This window comes from Notamacropus eugenii, chromosome 4 (assembly GCF_028372415.1).
Source record: "Notamacropus eugenii isolate mMacEug1 chromosome 4, mMacEug1.pri_v2, whole genome shotgun sequence".
In the NCBI taxonomy this organism is placed as follows: domain Eukaryota; kingdom Metazoa; phylum Chordata; class Mammalia; order Diprotodontia; family Macropodidae; genus Notamacropus; species Notamacropus eugenii.
In genome coordinates this window covers 317,358,283-317,375,890 of record NC_092875.1, presented here as the reverse complement: position 1 = coordinate 317,375,890, position 17,608 = coordinate 317,358,283, and the positions used below count along the sequence as shown (strand labels likewise).

Below are 17,608 nucleotides of genomic sequence, written 5' to 3'. Positions count from 1 at the left end.
TGAAGGAACTGGGCAAGCAGGTTTTCTGGGATGACAAACACAACTATTTAGTTGGGATTCCTCTCAATACATCTTTAAAGATGCCTCAAGAATTAAGTTTTGGAAACTGCATGGACTCCATGGTTCTGCACTACCACGCTGAATGAACATCAAACTGTTAAGCTTCAATGCAGACTTTCATAGTTTGGCTCTAGTCCAACTCTTCAGCCTTATCTCACATTACTCCCACTGATCTACACTAAAGTGAAACCAGATTCTCTTTTCCCCAAACATGTCCCATGTTTTCACATCTTTGTTGATGCTGTTCCTAATGCCTGGAGTACCCTCTCTCCAACAACCTCCTATTTGTTCACTTCTTACCCATTTTCCAAAATTCAGGTCATGAAACTTTCCCTTATTTCCCTCCTTAAACTATAAATAATCACATCCTTATCTCATCTTGTGCTGTTTTGTATTCCTTGTATGCCTTCACTATACCATATTTTGTGTTATATTCATCTATATACAAGTATTATCTTTCCCTATTATACTAGCATCAGGGTATAGATCATGTATTACAGTCAGTTCTCAACATTTGCACCTTCTGATTCTTGTGATTTTATTAGTAACTTCACTGTGACTTTTGTGTTGGCAAAAGTGCATGTTTCCAGCTGTGAGCAGTAAAGAAAAAATGTGAAGCATGATTTGTGTAAGTTTGTGGAGTGGCTAGCATCCTTCTAGGTGTCACTGGTCTTGCTCACCCTATCGTAATAAAAAGATCCTCAAGTCTTCACAGCATATTTTCATGCCTTGCCTTTGTGTTGCAATTATGCCCCCAAAGCATAGCACAACTCCTTTGGGCTATAAGGTGATATTGAGATCTTATCAGTCTCAGGGTTTTCTGTCAGGACCCCTTAAACATCCCAACAATCTCTCTCTCTTGAATTTCAGAGGACAGCCAGGGTAGCAAAAGTATACAGCAAGATGGTATACAATACAACACTCTCATACACACATTGGAATTTCACACAATGGCAGGTAAGAGTCAAGTTAAAAAATATTTTAGTTTTAAGAATTTTACTTGCAGTACAGTATTTATGGTACTGGAGAGTTCAACTCATAAAAAGTGAAAATTGTCTGAAATTTTAAACAATTGAGAAGTTAGCATAAAAGACTACAGAATTTTAGGGCATTACTAGTGAGGAAAAATGTTTTACATGTTATCAATTTTATCATGTGTACTGCATTTATGGGTTATTTCATGGTTACTGTGTTAGGAAAAATGCATATTATTAGAATTAGTGTTTTATTATAAAGAATTGCATGCAGAAAAGTGTATTTTCAGCAATCTCTGGTGAAAGATTAGTTTTTGGTGGTCTTGGGAAACTAACCCCGTTTCCCAGGTTTAACATAACAACATTTTTGTTTCTGACTTTTGCACATTTTTCTAGGAATTTTGCCCAGCGAAAGTTGAGGATTGACCACATTTATCTTTTTTCTCTTCCAGGATCTAGCACACTGCACTGAATTATAGCAAGCACTAAATGTTTAGAAAATGAAAAAATAAATGAATCTCTGAGCATTTTGTCAGGAGCTTAGTTGCATTAAAGGATTATAGAAATGGCATGGATGAGATTAACGCTGACTAAGTCTGTTGAAACAAGAACTAAATGAATACCTTTGTTAAATCTGCATGGAAAGTATAGATTAAAGACTAAATGCATTACAGAAGCACTACTAAATATCATACCATTCTGAAGGTCTGAAAACAAAGGATTCTAACAGGCTGATATGAGAAGGCAATACAAACAGAATTCTTTTTGTCTGAAGATAAATGGAAAAGGCCTCTTCAGAAAAGATGTTGAGCCCAACTCTTCAGGTCTTCCAAACTGGTGATATGTTCCTCCTGCGAGGTCACAACCACTAAGTACAGAATGCAAATATTATTTGTCTGTGTTTAAGCCCTTTTTTAGCCATTAGGCCCATAGGAGACTGGGATAAAGATAAGTTATCAAATACACATTTATTAAGCACTATGAGCCAGCACTAGGGATATAAGGACAGAACTGAAACATTCCCTGCCCTCCAGGAGCTCACAATTTAGCCAAAAGAGACATGCACACATATAAAAATAGAGAACCGGGCTATATGAACCATCTCATGTACCAGGAACTCCTCTAAAAACTTTTGGTGATGCCATAAACATACACAGTGGTGTCTCAGTATTTCTTCTGCTCCAGTGGCAAGGAGGACAGAGTGCTACATCAATTAGAACAAAAGTTCTGACTGGCTCTCAGTTTTTCCCTCCAGGAACATAAAACTCTGAGACTTAAGAGGAGGAAGTGGACCTTCTTCATCCTGACAACATGATGACTTCACCTAGGGCAAGAAGAAAAGGTTGCTTTTTCTCCCCCTGATCTGAAGTGGTGGATCTGTCCCAGGACAGACATGTTAACGGCTGGTGATGACCTTGTGAGTTCAAGAAGTGTAGAGTCCAGATGAGTGAAAATGGCTGGTGGCAAGGCAGGCTTCTGTATTAAAGATAAGAGTCACTGACAAGAACATTTGACCACGGCTAGCCATTTTACTAGCAGACATGTTCCAGAAGTTGTTTGGACAGTGCAGAGGTGAGGTCAGATATGAAATGCTTGATCATCGGTTCTCTCCACTGTTTTATGTTTGATGAAGTTTAAGTTATCAGATCTCCCAACAGTATTAACAAGATGCTAAACCCTGTTTAAAAATAATTTTGTGAGTCTTTTTATGTTTAGTATTTCTTTTTTGTGTAAGAATAAAATATCCGCACTATACCTGACTCATGTTGAACAATGTATATATTTCTACCCTCTTCTTTTGAGAACGCCCTAGATATGACCCTAAGTCTAAGCTATAATCCTTAGGGCCACAGGGTGAAACTTTAGTGAGCTGAAGAATGAGAATAGGGATCCTAGCCATTCTCTCATGAGAGATCAGGTTCTCAAAGGGCTACACTTGGTTTGGACCACATGTGTGAGTCAAGAGTAAAGAAGCCAGTGCGTGATAAACTCAAAGATCCAAGCTATTGGGTCAAGAACTCACTATCTGACAAAAACTACTGGGAAAAGTGGAAAGCAGTCTGATAGGAATGAGGCAAGTCACACTTTATAGCAAGATAAGCTCAAAATGGGTACATGATTTAAACATTAAGGGTAATATCACAAGCAAATTAGAGGAGGATAGAAAAAATTACCTATCTGGATAAGGGAAGAAGAGTTTATGACTAAACAAAAGATAGAGAGAATCATGGGAAGTAAAATAGGTAATTTTAATTACAATGAAGAGTTTTTGTACAAACAAAATCAATGGAGTCAAAATTAGAAGGAAAGCAGGAAACAGAGGAAAAATTTTTTACAGCAAGTTTCTCCAATAAAAGTTGCATTTCTAAAATATACAAGGGATCGAGCCAAATTTCTAAAAATAAGATGCATTCCCCAATTGAAAAATGGTCAAAGGCTATGAACGGAAGTTCAGAAGTTTTAGAAGAAATTGAAAAATGCTCTAAATTATTGATAATTTGAGAAGTGCAAATTAAAACCAAAATGGCTAAGATAACAGAAAAGGAAAATGACAAATGGAAACTGAAGCATATTTTTCTAACTTTATTTTTGTTGATCTTTTTAGTAGAAATGTTTTGCATAACTTCACATGTATAATGCAGTCATATTTCTTACATTCTCAATGGGTGAGGGAGGAAATTTGAAACTGAAAATAAATTTTAAAATATTTTTTTTAAAGGGAGAGCAGAGAAGGCCCTTAGGAACAGGGAGAAGGTACAGTACCCCCAGCTCCTGTGGATCTAGTATCAATTATTCAATGTTAGTTACATAAAACAGATAAAAGATAATATTTGAGAGAAGGCACTAGAAACTGGGGAAGAATCAGGAAAAACTTCATGGAGAAGGTAACTCTTGAGCCAAATCTTTAAAGAAACTAAGATTTGGAGGTTAAGTAGGGAATATATTCTATGCACTCTAAAAAGAACAAATAGTACAAAAGGCATAAAGACAGGAGATAAATGCAGCACTTTCTTCCTTTGTTCTGTAACAGAGAATACACTAAATACCTGTTGTGAAAGGTTGGTTTTTTCTTTTTGTAATTTATTTATCTTTCTCCCCAAAAAGGGAGATATCAAAATAGCTAGCCGCTGTGTGGAAGCATGTTAAGGCCTCCTTTGTAGTGCAACTGAGAATATTAAGAAATAAGTATTTCCCTAACCGTGCAGTGGATGTCGCACCAGGACTGGAGTCTGTAAGACCTGAGTTTAAATCTGGTTTTAGACCCTGGGCAATTCATTTAAACCCTATTTGCCTTAGTTTCCTCATCTTTAAAATGAACTGGAAAAGAAAAAGGTACAGTATCTGTCTGTGCCAAGGAATCCCCAAAAGGGGTTATAAAGAGTTAGACATACCTGAACAAAAAGACCTTTTCAGATCTACCTGAATGAAGGCAATAATAACAGCACTTAAACTTCTTCTAGATAAGGTAATTAAAGTGATAATTCACTGTTTTGAAACTCATAAACATATTTTACATGGTTTACAACATGTGCCTGAGTTTCCCTACGTTGGCTTCTTACCTTCTTAATACCTTTTTGTATCTAGAAAACTTTAATGCATCAAGGAAATTGCTGACCTTTTTGTAACTTAAAAAACATTAACTGAATGATACTTCTGTTTCTAAGGACTTGTGATTTCAGCATTATGAGTGTTTTACCATTTTATATCAAAATTTTTTTTTAATATTTTGATAAACTATTCTCTTTAATACAAAGGAGGTTTCTATTTTGGGTGAGTGTTGGGTCTAGAAAACATTTCTTGAAAAATAAACAAAACAAAACACAACATAGTGCAAGTATCATAATACCCCAACCTCCCCCCCCCAACTCTAACAGGTTGAGTGACTTGCTTAGGATCTCAAAGCTAAAGAAGGTCTAGATGCGGAATTAAAACTCAGGTTTCCTGAGCTCTTCTGTTATGCCAAGCTGTCTCTACAATCCAAACTGCAGGTAGCGGAAAGGGCAACTGGGACAGGTGGGTAAAGGTAGGCTGTAACATATTAATGACATCTTACCAAACAAGTAGCATAAGACACTATCCATAGCATTTATGAACAGAGAGATCAGATCAGTCATGTAGAAAGGTGATAAGACAGCAGCATTAGACTAGTAACCTCCATGCTTTGGGCAGATTCTCTAATGGAGGCTTTACGGAAGTACATGGACAATAATGCACAAGACAAAAAGGCATGGGAATGGGAGGGAGGGTTGGAATCTGCACTAGGGGCAGATCCAAGTGATAATAGTTTACCTTTGTTTAAGGCTTAAGTTTTACAAAATGCCAACCCTTGCTCTGCAGACATCTCCAAACCATGCTGCTTTCATTCTGCCCATGTGGACCTTTTCTCACTGGAGCCTTGGACTCTAGGAGCTTTCCTCTTGCCTGGCCCTGATCTAGGTGCTTCACTTTACTCCTCTTGCCACAGCAGTACCCTTCCCCTTTAATTCTCCTTTTATGAGTTGTTTCTCCCCATAGAAATATAGGCTCCTGGTGAGCAGGGACTATTTTGCTTGTATTTATAATTCCAGAGCTTACAACAGTGCTTGTCCTATGCTAAACACTTAATAAATACATCATCTCAGGAATGCCTTACAACAATACCAAGGTAGGAGACTACTCTCATCTCCTGATAAAGACACCGAAGCTGAGAGAAGTTAAATGATTTGCCAAAGACATACAAGCTAATGAGTTTCACACAGGGTTGGAACCAAGGGCTTCCTGACACCATCTAAAAATTACACACATATATTCACAACCTGAGTCATTACCTCAACTGGACATGAGTGTACTAACAAGGACAAAGTAATTTTCTGTTACTGAAAAGTAGTATAATAGAGACTAGTTTTTCTGCATCCCAACTGTAAAGTTTAGAACTATATTACAGAGTAGCTTTGTTCAGTTAAGCAGAGCCCTCAGTTGTATTATTTAATTTTAGTACAGAGAGAAATTCGATCATTACATGATAGAAGACTTTTTATTCTTTCACAATGTAATGTACATTATAATTGCCATGAATGTAAAATCTGTATGCTGTGTCTTACACACAGTCATTATACTTTTCAGTCAACATTACAGTTGGAATTTAACAAAATAATTCATTTTTGTAGCTCAATACTGTCTTTTTTGATTCATATTTTCTAAATAGGTCAACGAACAGCTTTACTTTATGTTTCTGTAATTTGAGGATATTGAAATTCTTGGGGTCACAGCAGTTGCAGTACAAAGGATGATCATCGAGGAAAAATTTTAATTCCATTAAATGTATTTTTAAATGACAAGTTGTATGACAGAATGGACCTAATTTATACTAGGGCCAGAACCATATTCAACATCTCTTTCAGTCTGAAATAACATGGAAGAAAAATGAAAGGAATGTCTAAAAACTTAATTTTATATACAGGAGAAGAAAAGAATAAAACCAATTTGGTTCATAAAGTGACTAATAAAAATATCCAATAGAAATAGGCATTCTCAATTAATTGATTCAGATATTTCTTGCTATAACATAAACCAAAAAATCCCTGTGCTTTTAGGGGAATTCCCACTACTACGGAAACAACGTTCACGTGAAACATCAAACACCAGACACGACATAACTAGGTAGGTAGTAAACGATTAATAGATTATTGAGTGAAATAGTAAGCTAAAATTCCCGAGTCAAACAGCAAGAATGGGATGTCACTTTACTGAATGAGTATATGCTGGAAGGTATTTAAAACCGGTCTGCTATTCCCACAGAGGCGTTTCTATAACTTTAATGGCAAATTCCTAACCATGGTTTTGCAATCTCCCACACTGTCTCTTAGTATTTCAAGAGGGGTGGTGCAAGCCAAGGCAGAAATAAAATTAAGTTCACTTTAAGCTAAAAGCAAAATTTATGCTATCAACACTCACTTGTAGAAAGGCAAGTCCACATAAAATTCGTTTGCAAAAAGGTTAGGAAACAGAGAAAATTAAAGTACAAGGCAGCTTTAACAGCAGACAAGTGTATGCACATTGTGTATACAAAACGAATGCAATCTGTGCTGATGAATAAGCCCATACATACGAACTTTCTGAAGACCTCATCAGAACGACTGGCTCTCAAACTGGTACTGTCTCTATGACCGCACACAGTTTGGGCTTTCCAGACCCCCTGTGGCTCTACTTCCACCGCCTCGGAACTTCCCAGGGATCCCCCGGGGACATTTCAAGCCTGATAAGTTTATGGTGGGGGATCTCAGAGGGCTGCAACGAGTGGAACTGTAAAACTGGGCTGGAATCGGCGGCCAGGATCCCCCCACCCCCCACCCCGCCCCACTAGGGCTGGGTCTTACTCCTCCGACTGGCTCAAGGTCAATCCAAGCCAAGAACTCGTCTTTCCAAAGTCCCGGCGGGCTGCGGCGCTCTTCCGAGCCGGGCTGCAGGGCTCGGTGACTGGACTTCGTTTTCACAGCGAGCGGCAGGGACGCCGAGAGCATCCTCCTCACGCACGGCGTGTTTCTGGACGCGCCGCCTTCATTCCCTCGGGAAAGTGTCCCACCGAAAGGTGGAGAAGGCCGAATCTCTGAATTCCATTCCTCTCTCCCGGCCCAGGACGGCCTCCTCGAAGCGACTTCTCCAGCCTAACTTCCTCAGGGTGAAACAGAACCAACCGCACAGCTAGGGAAGGCTTCGCTGCCCGGTGCCTGGGCCCGGTGCCTGGGCCCGGGGCAGGGTCTGGGCAAGGTCTGCGTCCGGCAGGAAAGCCGCGGAGTTGGGTTGCCTTAGCCAAAAAAAGCCCCACTTCGGGGGGCAGAGTCCGGACAGCCCGCATTCCCCGGCCCCCGCCATTCCTCCCATCCAACGGACAAACCGAGCTCCCCCGGCATCCCACCAGGAACAAGTACCCGGAGAGCCGGATTGGAGGAACGCCCCAAATCGTGGATAAAGCCCCTGAAATCACAGGGAAATCCTGGAGGGCGCCCGGAAAGGGACTCTCCGCCCCTCCCCCCGAGGCGCGCGCCCAGGCGGAGTGGGGAGGGGGGCGGCGGGTTCGAGCCCCGGCCTCGCCTGACAAAGGGCCGGCCCGGGGCGCCTCAGCCCGGGGTGAAGAACCGGCCATCAGGCGGCCAAAGGATGCAGGGGCGGCTGGGGGGTCCCGAGCCCTTGGAACGACGTGCTGGCAGCGGCGGCGAGCACCGCCCCCATGGCAGAGGGCACCCCCAGGCCGGGGCGGCGAGGCCTAAGCCGCGCGCCTGCGCCAGTCCCCGTCTCCGGTCGGGAGGATACCCGAGCTCCCGGCCCCCGCGCAGCTCTTACCGCCTTGAGATCCAGGACCCCGTCCTTGGCCTCCTGCAGCAGCGACACGAACTTCGTGGTGAGCAGGCCCAGGCTCTTCTCGTGGCGGCTACTGCCCCCGCTCCCGCCGCCCCCGCTCCCGCCGCCTGGGGGCGCTGCGGGCGGCGGCTGCGGCTGCGGGGGCTGCCCCTGGCCTGGCGACGGCTGCTGGCCGGAGCTCCCGGGCTCGGCCGCCGCCGCCATGCCGCCCGCCGCCGCCTCCGGGCGCGGAGCCCAAGCCCTCAGCCCCGCGCGCCCGCCGAGCGCAGGTGCCCCGAGCGGCGCCCCCACCGCGCGATCGCCCCCGCCCCGACCCCGCCGCGCTTCCGCGAGCTAAACCGCCTGGGCTGCGGGGCTGGGGGCGAGCGAGGGAAGGAGATAGGAGCCGCAGGGTGGAGAAAGGAGTTTAAATGGCAGGAAGTGACGCCAAAGCCCGCCGTTGCCCGGAGACGCTTTTTTGTCCTCCGACCCGGAGTGAGAGGGGAGATGGAGAGGAGGTGCTGGAGGGGATGGTGCGAGGGCCCAACTGAAGGGCGCGATGAAGGATTTCACGTCCACACCTTTCTGTTCTGGGGCTCCGACGGGCAGCTGAGCTTGTCACCGCCTTGGAAAATGACCACTGGGGACAAACAGAAATTGGGGCGGGTCCGTGTCCCGCGTGCACCTCTGAACGCTGGAGTGGCCCCAGAAAGCCCGAGGACACCTCTTCCCCAGCATCTTGTTCAGCTTCGGAGAAGCCTTCGTTCCTATAGCCTGTCGGTGGGAATTAGGACACGTGTCTTGTCCAATTCCTTTATAAATTAATCCACCAGAAAGCGTTCATCAAGTGCTTACGGCGTTCCAGGCCCTGTGCCAGACCCCCCGGGGGGACAGATACAAAGTGTAGAACAACCCCTGCTTTCCACTCCACCTCCCCCCCAGCTGTTGTGATGGGCGAGCTTCTGGACACTGGGAATGGTTTTCCTTTTAACCCTTGGAAAGCTCCGGGGTTTAATCCCTTTGCACCTTAGCACGTGGTTACAAAAATGTTTATGTCTTCCTCCTTAAAAAAAAATAAAAGCCTTCCCTTGATCCTTCCACCAGATCTAGTTATAGCCTGTCCCTAACCCTTTGGTGCAAGTAAAAGAAGTCTTGTAGGATTGTCTTGTTTTTACATCAAAATCATATCCAAATATGTCCTTTTCTCTTCACCTGCGCAGTGAAACTTCCATAATCCTAGTTTTTCCTCTTTCCAGGAAAAGAAGGGATATTTTTATTTCTTCATTTCTTCTCTGGGGCTGAACAATTACAATTACATGTTGTTTTCTGCTTTGTTTTTCATGTAGTGGCTAAGTATGTTGTTTTCCTGGATCCGCTTATTTCACTTGCATCCATTCATGCAAGTCTCAAGTTTCTCCATATTCTCCATATTCATTGTATCTTATGGCAAAATATTATGTTACTTAAATGTGCCACAGTTTGTTTAGTCATTTCCTTAACTGATGGGCAGCCAGCCACTGGTTTGAAGTTTGAAAAATCATTATTAAGTTCCTTGACAAACACTTCCAAATGCAATGATTTCATGGCATCCTTTCCTTTCTCCTCAGCCTTTGCAGTCTGGCTTCTGCCACCACCATTGAAATGAATCTCTTCTCTCAAAGGTCACCAATAACCAATTAATCACCAAGGCTGTTTTTTGTTTTGTATTGTTTTGAGTTTTCATCCTCTTTCTCTGTAGTTTTTGAGAAGGTGACTGCCTTCTCCTACTGGATGTTTTTCTCCCTTGGTATCAGATAAATCTTATTTTCCTGGTTCTCTTACACAATTTCTAATTTTTCCTTTGCTGGTTCTTCCTCAGTCTTCCTTTTGCCTTTAACTGAGTGTTCCCTAAGGTTCTGTAAGCTCCCTCTCCCTCCCCCTCTCCTTTTCTATCTTCCTCTCACTATCTCCATATTTATGTATTATGTTTTTTGTATGTCTGTACATGCATTCTCCTTTGGTAATCTCCACACTTTTGTCTCTTTTGCAGATTAACTCTCAAATACTCTATCTGTAGAGCTCCAAATCCATATTCTAACTATAGATCAAGTTTATTATCTTAATCCCTAAAACTGCTCTTCCTTCTAATTTCACTATTTCTGTCAGCAACACCACCTCATCCATTTTTCCCAGTACCTTTGAGGCAACATGGTATAGAAGAAAAGAGTGGCTCTAGGTTCTAATCACAATTCTGAGATTTTATACCTGTGTGAACCTTGGGTAAGTTATTTAACCTCCTTGGCCTCAGTTTCTTAATCTATAAAATGAGAGAGTTGGACTAGATGTCTTCTGAAATCCCTTCCAGTGGTAGATCTGTGATTCCGTTAGGAAAGGATATTGTTCTTGGAGTCAGCAGATTTGAGTCCTGGGCCTATCACTAAGCATGTTACTGAGCAAACCCCTTTCTGAGGTTGTTTCATTTATAGAAGGGGGATCATAATGCTTCTGGAAGGAAAGTATATTTTAAACCTTAATGTGCTACATACACATGAACTCTTATTTTATCTTACTATAGGATGTCCCTCCCCATCTCCTCCTCTACTTCCATTACCCTAATAATTATTGTAGCCTCCTAACAAGTCTTTCTGCTTCCTTCCATCTCTTCTTCTTCCAATCTATACTTCATGATTCAGTTACAGTAATCTTCCTGGGGCGTAGACATTGCTGTTCAGAAACTTCAGGGACTCCCTATTGCTTCCAGAATAAACAAATTCTTTTTCCTGACATTCAAGGTTCTCCATGATCTGGCACCACACTACCTTTCCAGCTTTATCACAGTGCCTAGCACTGTAACTGGTATATGGTATATACTTACTTGATAAATATTACTGTCCTCCATGCATTTTATCCTATAACCAATGGATTACTCTAAGACTTTTTCCCCATATCTTTGCTTCTAAAGTTGATGTTGTTCCAGTACTGTCTTCTACACTCCTCTGCCTACTGAATTCCTACTCATCCTTTAAACTTCAAAGCTGCCTCTTCAATGGAATCTTTTCTGGTTCACCTTCTCAGTAACAACTTTTCCCTTTTGATGTAACCATCATTATTGTTGAGTACCTTATTTCATTCATAAATATGGTGAAGACCTCTTGGAGGGGGATCCTACTTCATTCATCCTTAGGCAGTCTCATTTTCGGAGAATCTAATTGTTAGAAAATTTGTCCTTACATTAAGCTATTATTAAGCCTATATTGCCTCTTTGCAATTTCCTCTCCGGAGCAAAGGAGGAGAAGCTTAATACCTCTTCTATGTGACAGTCCTTCAAGAATTTAGACAAGTGACATTTGCCTCCTAAATGTTATCCAAACTAAATAGCTCCAGTGTGAGTCTGATAAGACATACTCTTCAGTCCCTTCACTATCTGTTCATTCTCCCCTGAATTCTCTTCAGTTTGAGTTAGGAGCAGGTGATTCAGAAGTTAATGTGATACTCCAGATGTGGGCTGGGTACAATGGAACTATCATATCCTATATAATCCTATATATTAGACTGCATTCCAATTCATGCAGCCTAAGATCATATTAGGTTTTTTGATAATCAGGTGACATTTGCCTTGTATTGAGCTTGCAGGCCACTAGAAGTTTAAGATCTTTGGTAAACTGAAGTGATTTCCTCAAGAAGCTTTGCTTCTACAAGTGGCAATGAAAAAAAACCTCACAGTATAAATCAAAATGAATGCTAGTTGTAGAGAGATACACAAAAGTACTAAGAGGAATGTTGGAGTGACTGGAGTCAGGTAGGATTATGATGAAAAGGCTTCATGGACAAAGCCATTTTTCAATAGGACCTTGAAGGAAGGAATGTGGTTTGGCATAGTAAAGAGGAAGTGTGGGAAATGGCATTTGTGATATATGATTTCAAGTAGGAGCAGGGGAGTAAATAGATTTGCTTTCTTGGAGGTAAGACTACAAGTCTGGCAAAAGATGGTGGCACTTCCGTAAAGAAGAGGAACAAAGTTGAGACTTGAAACTTTTATCATTGAAGAATTTGAGAGCCACTAGGGTACAACGAGGAGTAACATAAACCAAACAATATTTAAAGAACATTGTTCTTGCTTCTGTCTGTTTGGTGTATTAGGTGGGCAAGTTCAGAAAGAAGTGATATAATCCTTTTTGATATATAGTGATTAAAGGATGAAGGAAGGATTAAAACTAATGGAAAACTCAGCTATTATTTTTTACTTCGTCAGTTAATGAGTAAATATTAAGTGCCTTTTATGTGCCAGGTACTAGGCAAAAAAGTCCTTACCCTCAAGAAACTCACAATCTAATATGGCAAAGTACAACCAACCAAACAAGCAAGGTATATGTAGGTTAAATAGGAATAATTAAAAGAGTGGAGGCACTAGAATTAAGAGGGGTTGGGAAAGGCTTCCTGTAGAAGATGGGCTTTTAGTTGGCGAGTTAAAGGAAACCAGTTAGGCAGAGATGAGGAGGGAGTGCATTACAAACATGGAGGCATGAATTTCCAGAGAAAATTAAAATGTTAAAAGAAGGGGACCATTTTATTTGCAGAACAGCAAGAAGGCCACTGTTGCTGGAAAGAAGAATATGTGTTGGAGTAGGTTGGAAACTAGAAAGGTAGGAGGGAGCTGGGTTATGAAAGGCATTGAATACAAAACAGAGATTATAACGGATTGTAGAAGATGAATTCAGATTAAAATATTTAATGTTGGTAACACAACATCTACATAAAAATGCTCAGCTAGAGCTGTCAACAAAGAACTGGGGGTGGACCACATATGAGTGGCAAACTGTGTGATCACTGAAAGAACAGAAAACACAGATAAGAGCAGAGGATACAGCTGCAAGTAACGGAAAAAAGTAAGAACATTAGTAATCAGTCACGTAATTATCAAATGACTACTATGTGCTAGAAATACAAAGTAAAAAAAAAAAGAGATAGTCTCGACCTCCAAGGAACTTACATTCTATTGGAAAAGGGGATATATAAATATTTACAGATAAGTATAGTTGTTGTCATTTTTCAGCTGTGTCTGACTCTCTGTGACCCCATTTGGAGTTTTCTTGGCAGAAATATTGGAGTGATTTGCTATTTCCTTCTCCATCTCATTTTATAGATGAGGAGGAACTAAGGCAAACAAGGTTAAGTGACTTACCCAGGGTCACACAGCTAGTGAGGCCAGATTTGAACTCAGGAACTCTAGCCTAGCATTCCATCCACTACACTACCTAGCTGCTCCAAGTCAGTATGGGATATGTGCAAAATAAGCAGTGAGTTTGAATAGGGGCATTAACAATGGGAATCAGAAAAAAGGCTCTTGAAGATGTTGTTCCCTGAGCTGAGAATCGAAAGGAGAGGGAGAGAATTTCAGGCATAGGGGACAGCTTGTACAAAGCTGGGAGATGGGGGAATAAAAGTGAATTCCCTTATTTTATAGGTGAGTAAACTGAGCCCTCAAAAGGTTAAGATGGTACCCAAGGTCACAGTCAATCAAATAACTTCGGAAGTCTCTTGACCCTGTTGATGAACTTCTGCTCCAGCAAAGTCTCATCTCTGACCTTTTGCACCACCATCTTTTCTGATGGCTCCTCCTGTTTTCTTTACTTAGATCATCATCTATATACTGCCTTCTAGTCCTATGTTCCAGGCTCTCCTCTCTCTAATACTCTTTATCTGGGTAACATCAGCTCCCACAGATTTAGTTATCATCTCCATATTGTGTCTATCCTGAACTCTATCCTTGAACATTTCAAATTGAATATTTTGGCACCTCAAACTCAAAATGTCTAAAACATTACTTCTTATCTTTTGTCCCCAAACCTACCAGTCTTGGAAACTTTCCTATTCCTCCTGTGAAGGTGCCACCATCTTAATCACCCAAATTCAGATCATTCTCAATTCTTCAATCTCATTCATCCAGCATGTCCAGTCATTTGTCAGAAATGACAAATCCTGTCATTTCTTCCTGAAGTGCTAAGTAGCATGGTGTATAGAGCACAGGAGCTGGAGTCAGGAAGACTTGAGTTCAAATTCAGTCTTAAACGCTTTCACCAGCTATGACCCTGGGCAAGCCACTTTATCTGCCTGCCTCAGTTTCCTTACCTGTAAAATGGGGGTTATTTTTTGGTTATTCTGAGGATGTCTATAAAGCACTTTGCAAACAAAATGCTACATAAATGCTGGAAATCATTACTTCCACAACGTCTGTTATATTTGTCTGTTCTCTTTTCCGCACTTACATAGTTACCACCCTATCTCTGGCCCTCAACATCTCTTGCTTAGACTACTGAAATAGAATTCCTAAATGGTTTCTTCTCACACCATTTCAGCCTCTCTACAGCTCCCAGAGATGTTCTGTTAGGTGCAGGTCTGATCATGCTACTACCCTAATCAGAGGACCCCAGAGGCTCCCTATTACTTCTAGGTTCAAAATTAGACTCTTCTGGTTGGCACTGAGAGCCCTTAACAACTTGGCCCCAATTTACCTTTCCAATCTTATTACACATTACTCCATTACTCAGGCAAACTATGGCCAGATAAACTGACCTCACAGTTGTCTGAATGGCGCATTTCAATTTCCAATCTCAGTGCCTTTGTACTGGCTGTTATCTATACCTGGAATCTATTTCCTTCTCACCTGGTCTTGTAGAAAGAAGGCTTAGTGTTCTTCAAGGCTCAACTCAAGTATCATCTTCTACATGAAGCCTGTCCCAATCCCCTGGCCACTACTGCCTCCCCCCCCATGCTAGTTATTTTGTATCTACTTTGTATATATACCTATAAGCATAAGTACATATTATTAGCTGTCCCACACCTCCACTAAATTGTAGGTTTCTCAAGGGAACTGTCTCACCTTTGTCTTCATAACCCTAACACCTAGGACAGTGTCTGGCACTAAGTATAGGAACCAAATTAATATTGATTGGTTGACATTAGTCAACTTTTCAGCCACTTCAGGTGTTTTGCTAAAAACATCAACCTAGTGATCCCTAGTCTTAGCATTTACCATGGGGTGGTGGTAATGATACAAAATGCTGTTAGGTTTAGAAAAGCAACAAACTCCTGTTTTAAAAATGTGGACACAACTTCTACGATAGAAGTAAGATTTTAGTTTATTTTGATAGTGCATTCCCAAACATATAAGTATAAATAATTTATTTAAGAAAAACTATACATATATTTAGTAAACACGATGAAAAATGGCTTTAAAATATATTCATATTGGAATGTGTGGAAAGAGATTCTAAAGGCACAGTGGTTACAACTTTTGGTTGCTGACCAAATGTGATTTATATTAGATTTGTAAGACTGTTTCAACTTGACGAAGTCTCAGAACCATCAAAATTCTTGCTGAGTATCACTTAAAGCAAAGTAAAAGTCGTTTTATTTTTTCCTCCATGATTTTCTTGTTTTGTGCTGTTTCATGCAGAAGGTGACGCATCTCATCTTCAACCTGGGAAACCTAAATTGACAACCAAGATTTAAAACATTTTAAATTTTCTTAATATCAACAATGTGTTTTAAAAATGAATAATAAAAGAAAGATGTATAAGAGTTAATCTATCTAGTACATGGAATTTGTCCCCTTAGAAATTTTACACTGTGACATTTTAAAATTACTGTTACTAAAATAAAGTGAAAATTAAAATTACTAAAGTGGAACTACTTAAAAATTAAGAAGAGTAATTAACAACTCCTGGGAGCCAAAATGGTGGAGCAAGCAGTAAAGTGTTGTAACTTTCCTATATTTACATCCGAACAACCATAAAACAATGCTCCAAAACAAATTCTGTAACAGCAGAACCAGCAAAAAGATGAAGTGAAACAATACTTTGGCCCCCAAAACCTGGAAGATCAGCAAGAAAGGTCCACTTAGGTAGGATAAAAGGGGAGCACATTCCAGGGCAGGAAGGATCCCAGCAAATCAGTAGCAAGCCCCACCTCAGCAAACCAGTGGGAGATCCACCAGTGTGGTAGAGCAGATAAACACCAACACCAGGACTCCCCATGTGCCTTAGCATATCCAAGGAACTGACAGACTCCAGCTCCCAGAACCACCACATGATTCAGTGTAGCCCTAGGCAAAGAGGAATCCTCCAGCATGAGGAAAAAGTAGGCCAGGCCTTCATGTGCTTCAGCGTAGCCCCTGGGAAAAACTGAAACACCCCACTGGAGCCTCAGCACATACCAGACCCTATCTCAGCACCAGGTAAGCTGTCAGACTCTACAGCTTCCAGCAGCACCAGCCACCCTCCATCCCATCATCTCAGCACAACTCCAGACTCAAGGGTCCCCCAGAGGCCTGAGAGCAACTTCAGTGCTGCACAAGGTAAATATCCAGGGCCTGCAGCCACTGACACAGGAAGCCTGAGACAGTGCCTCTTAGAACACCGCCCCCCCACCCTCCCCCAAAAAAGCAAAAACAACAAAAATACAATCTGACCATAGAAAGTTATTATGGTGAAAGGGAAGAGCAAGATACAAATTCAGAAGAGGATAACGATGTCAAAACATCTATAGACAAAACCCCAAAGAAAAAACAGGAAGTGGTCTCAAGTCCAGAAAGAACTCATGGAAGAGCTCAAAAAGTGCTTAAAAATCATATAAGAGAGGCAGAAGAAAAAATGGGAAAGGAAATGAGAGTGATGCAAGAGAATTATGAAAAGAGTCAACAGCTTGGAAAACTGCTTAAAAAGTAGAACTGACCAAATAGAAAAGGAGATACAAAAATCAACTGAAGAAAATAACTCCTTAAAGAGTACAACTGGCCAGACAGAAAAGAAAATACAAAAGCTAATTGAGGAAAACAATACCTTAAAAGTTAGAATTGAATAAGAGGAAGCTAGTGACTCCATGAGACATCAAGTCAATCAAACAAATTCAGAAGAAAAAAAAAAATGGAAGAAAATGCAAAATACCTCATTGGAAAAACAACTAACCTTTAAAATAGATCCAGGAGAGACAATGTCATTCTCATTAGATTACCTGAAAGCTATAATCAAAAGGAGGATCTGGACAGCATCTTTCAAGAAATTATCAAGAAAAACTGCCCTGATGTTCTGGAACCAGAGGGCAAAATAGGCACTGAAAAATCCACTGATCATCTTAAGAAAGAGATCCCAAAATAAAAACTCTAAGAAACAGTATAGCCAAACTTTAGAACTATCAGATCAAGGAAAAAAACCACTAGTAACCAGAAAGAAACAATTCAGATATCAGGGAGTTACAAGTAGGGCCACACAGGACTTGGC

The 17,608-nt window shown here is 41.2% G+C and overlaps 2 protein-coding genes across 8 annotated transcripts in view; both read right to left on the bottom strand.

Annotated features, from left to right (window-relative positions):
• E2F5 (E2F transcription factor 5) overlaps positions 1 to 8,591 on the bottom strand; it is a 39,475-nt gene extending 30,884 nt beyond the window's left edge. Inside the window, exon 1 of one of the 4 annotated variants that reach the window (XM_072604992.1) lies at positions 8,355 to 8,591. In XM_072604992.1, coding sequence (XP_072461093.1) covers positions 8,355 to 8,576 — 222 coding nt within the window. In that variant the 5' untranslated portion in view covers positions 8,577 to 8,591. Of the gene's footprint in view, positions 1 to 7,122; positions 7,313 to 7,390; positions 7,535 to 8,354 lie in introns of those variants that run through there. The other 3 variants (XM_072604995.1, XM_072604993.1, XM_072604994.1) reach the window with 3 other exon arrangements.
• A 6,860-nt stretch (positions 8,592 to 15,451) lies between these two features.
• The window catches only part of LRRCC1 (leucine rich repeat and coiled-coil centrosomal protein 1), a 54,293-nt gene continuing 52,136 nt past the window's right edge, over positions 15,452 to 17,608 (bottom strand). For 2 of the 4 annotated variants that reach the window (XM_072604987.1, XM_072604988.1), the window contains exon 19: positions 15,452 to 15,819. In XM_072604987.1, the coding sequence (XP_072461088.1) occupies positions 15,715 to 15,819 (105 nt within the window). In that variant the 3' untranslated portion in view covers positions 15,452 to 15,714. The remainder of the gene's footprint in view (positions 15,820 to 17,608) is intronic. The other 2 variants (XM_072604989.1, XM_072604990.1) reach the window with 1 other exon arrangement.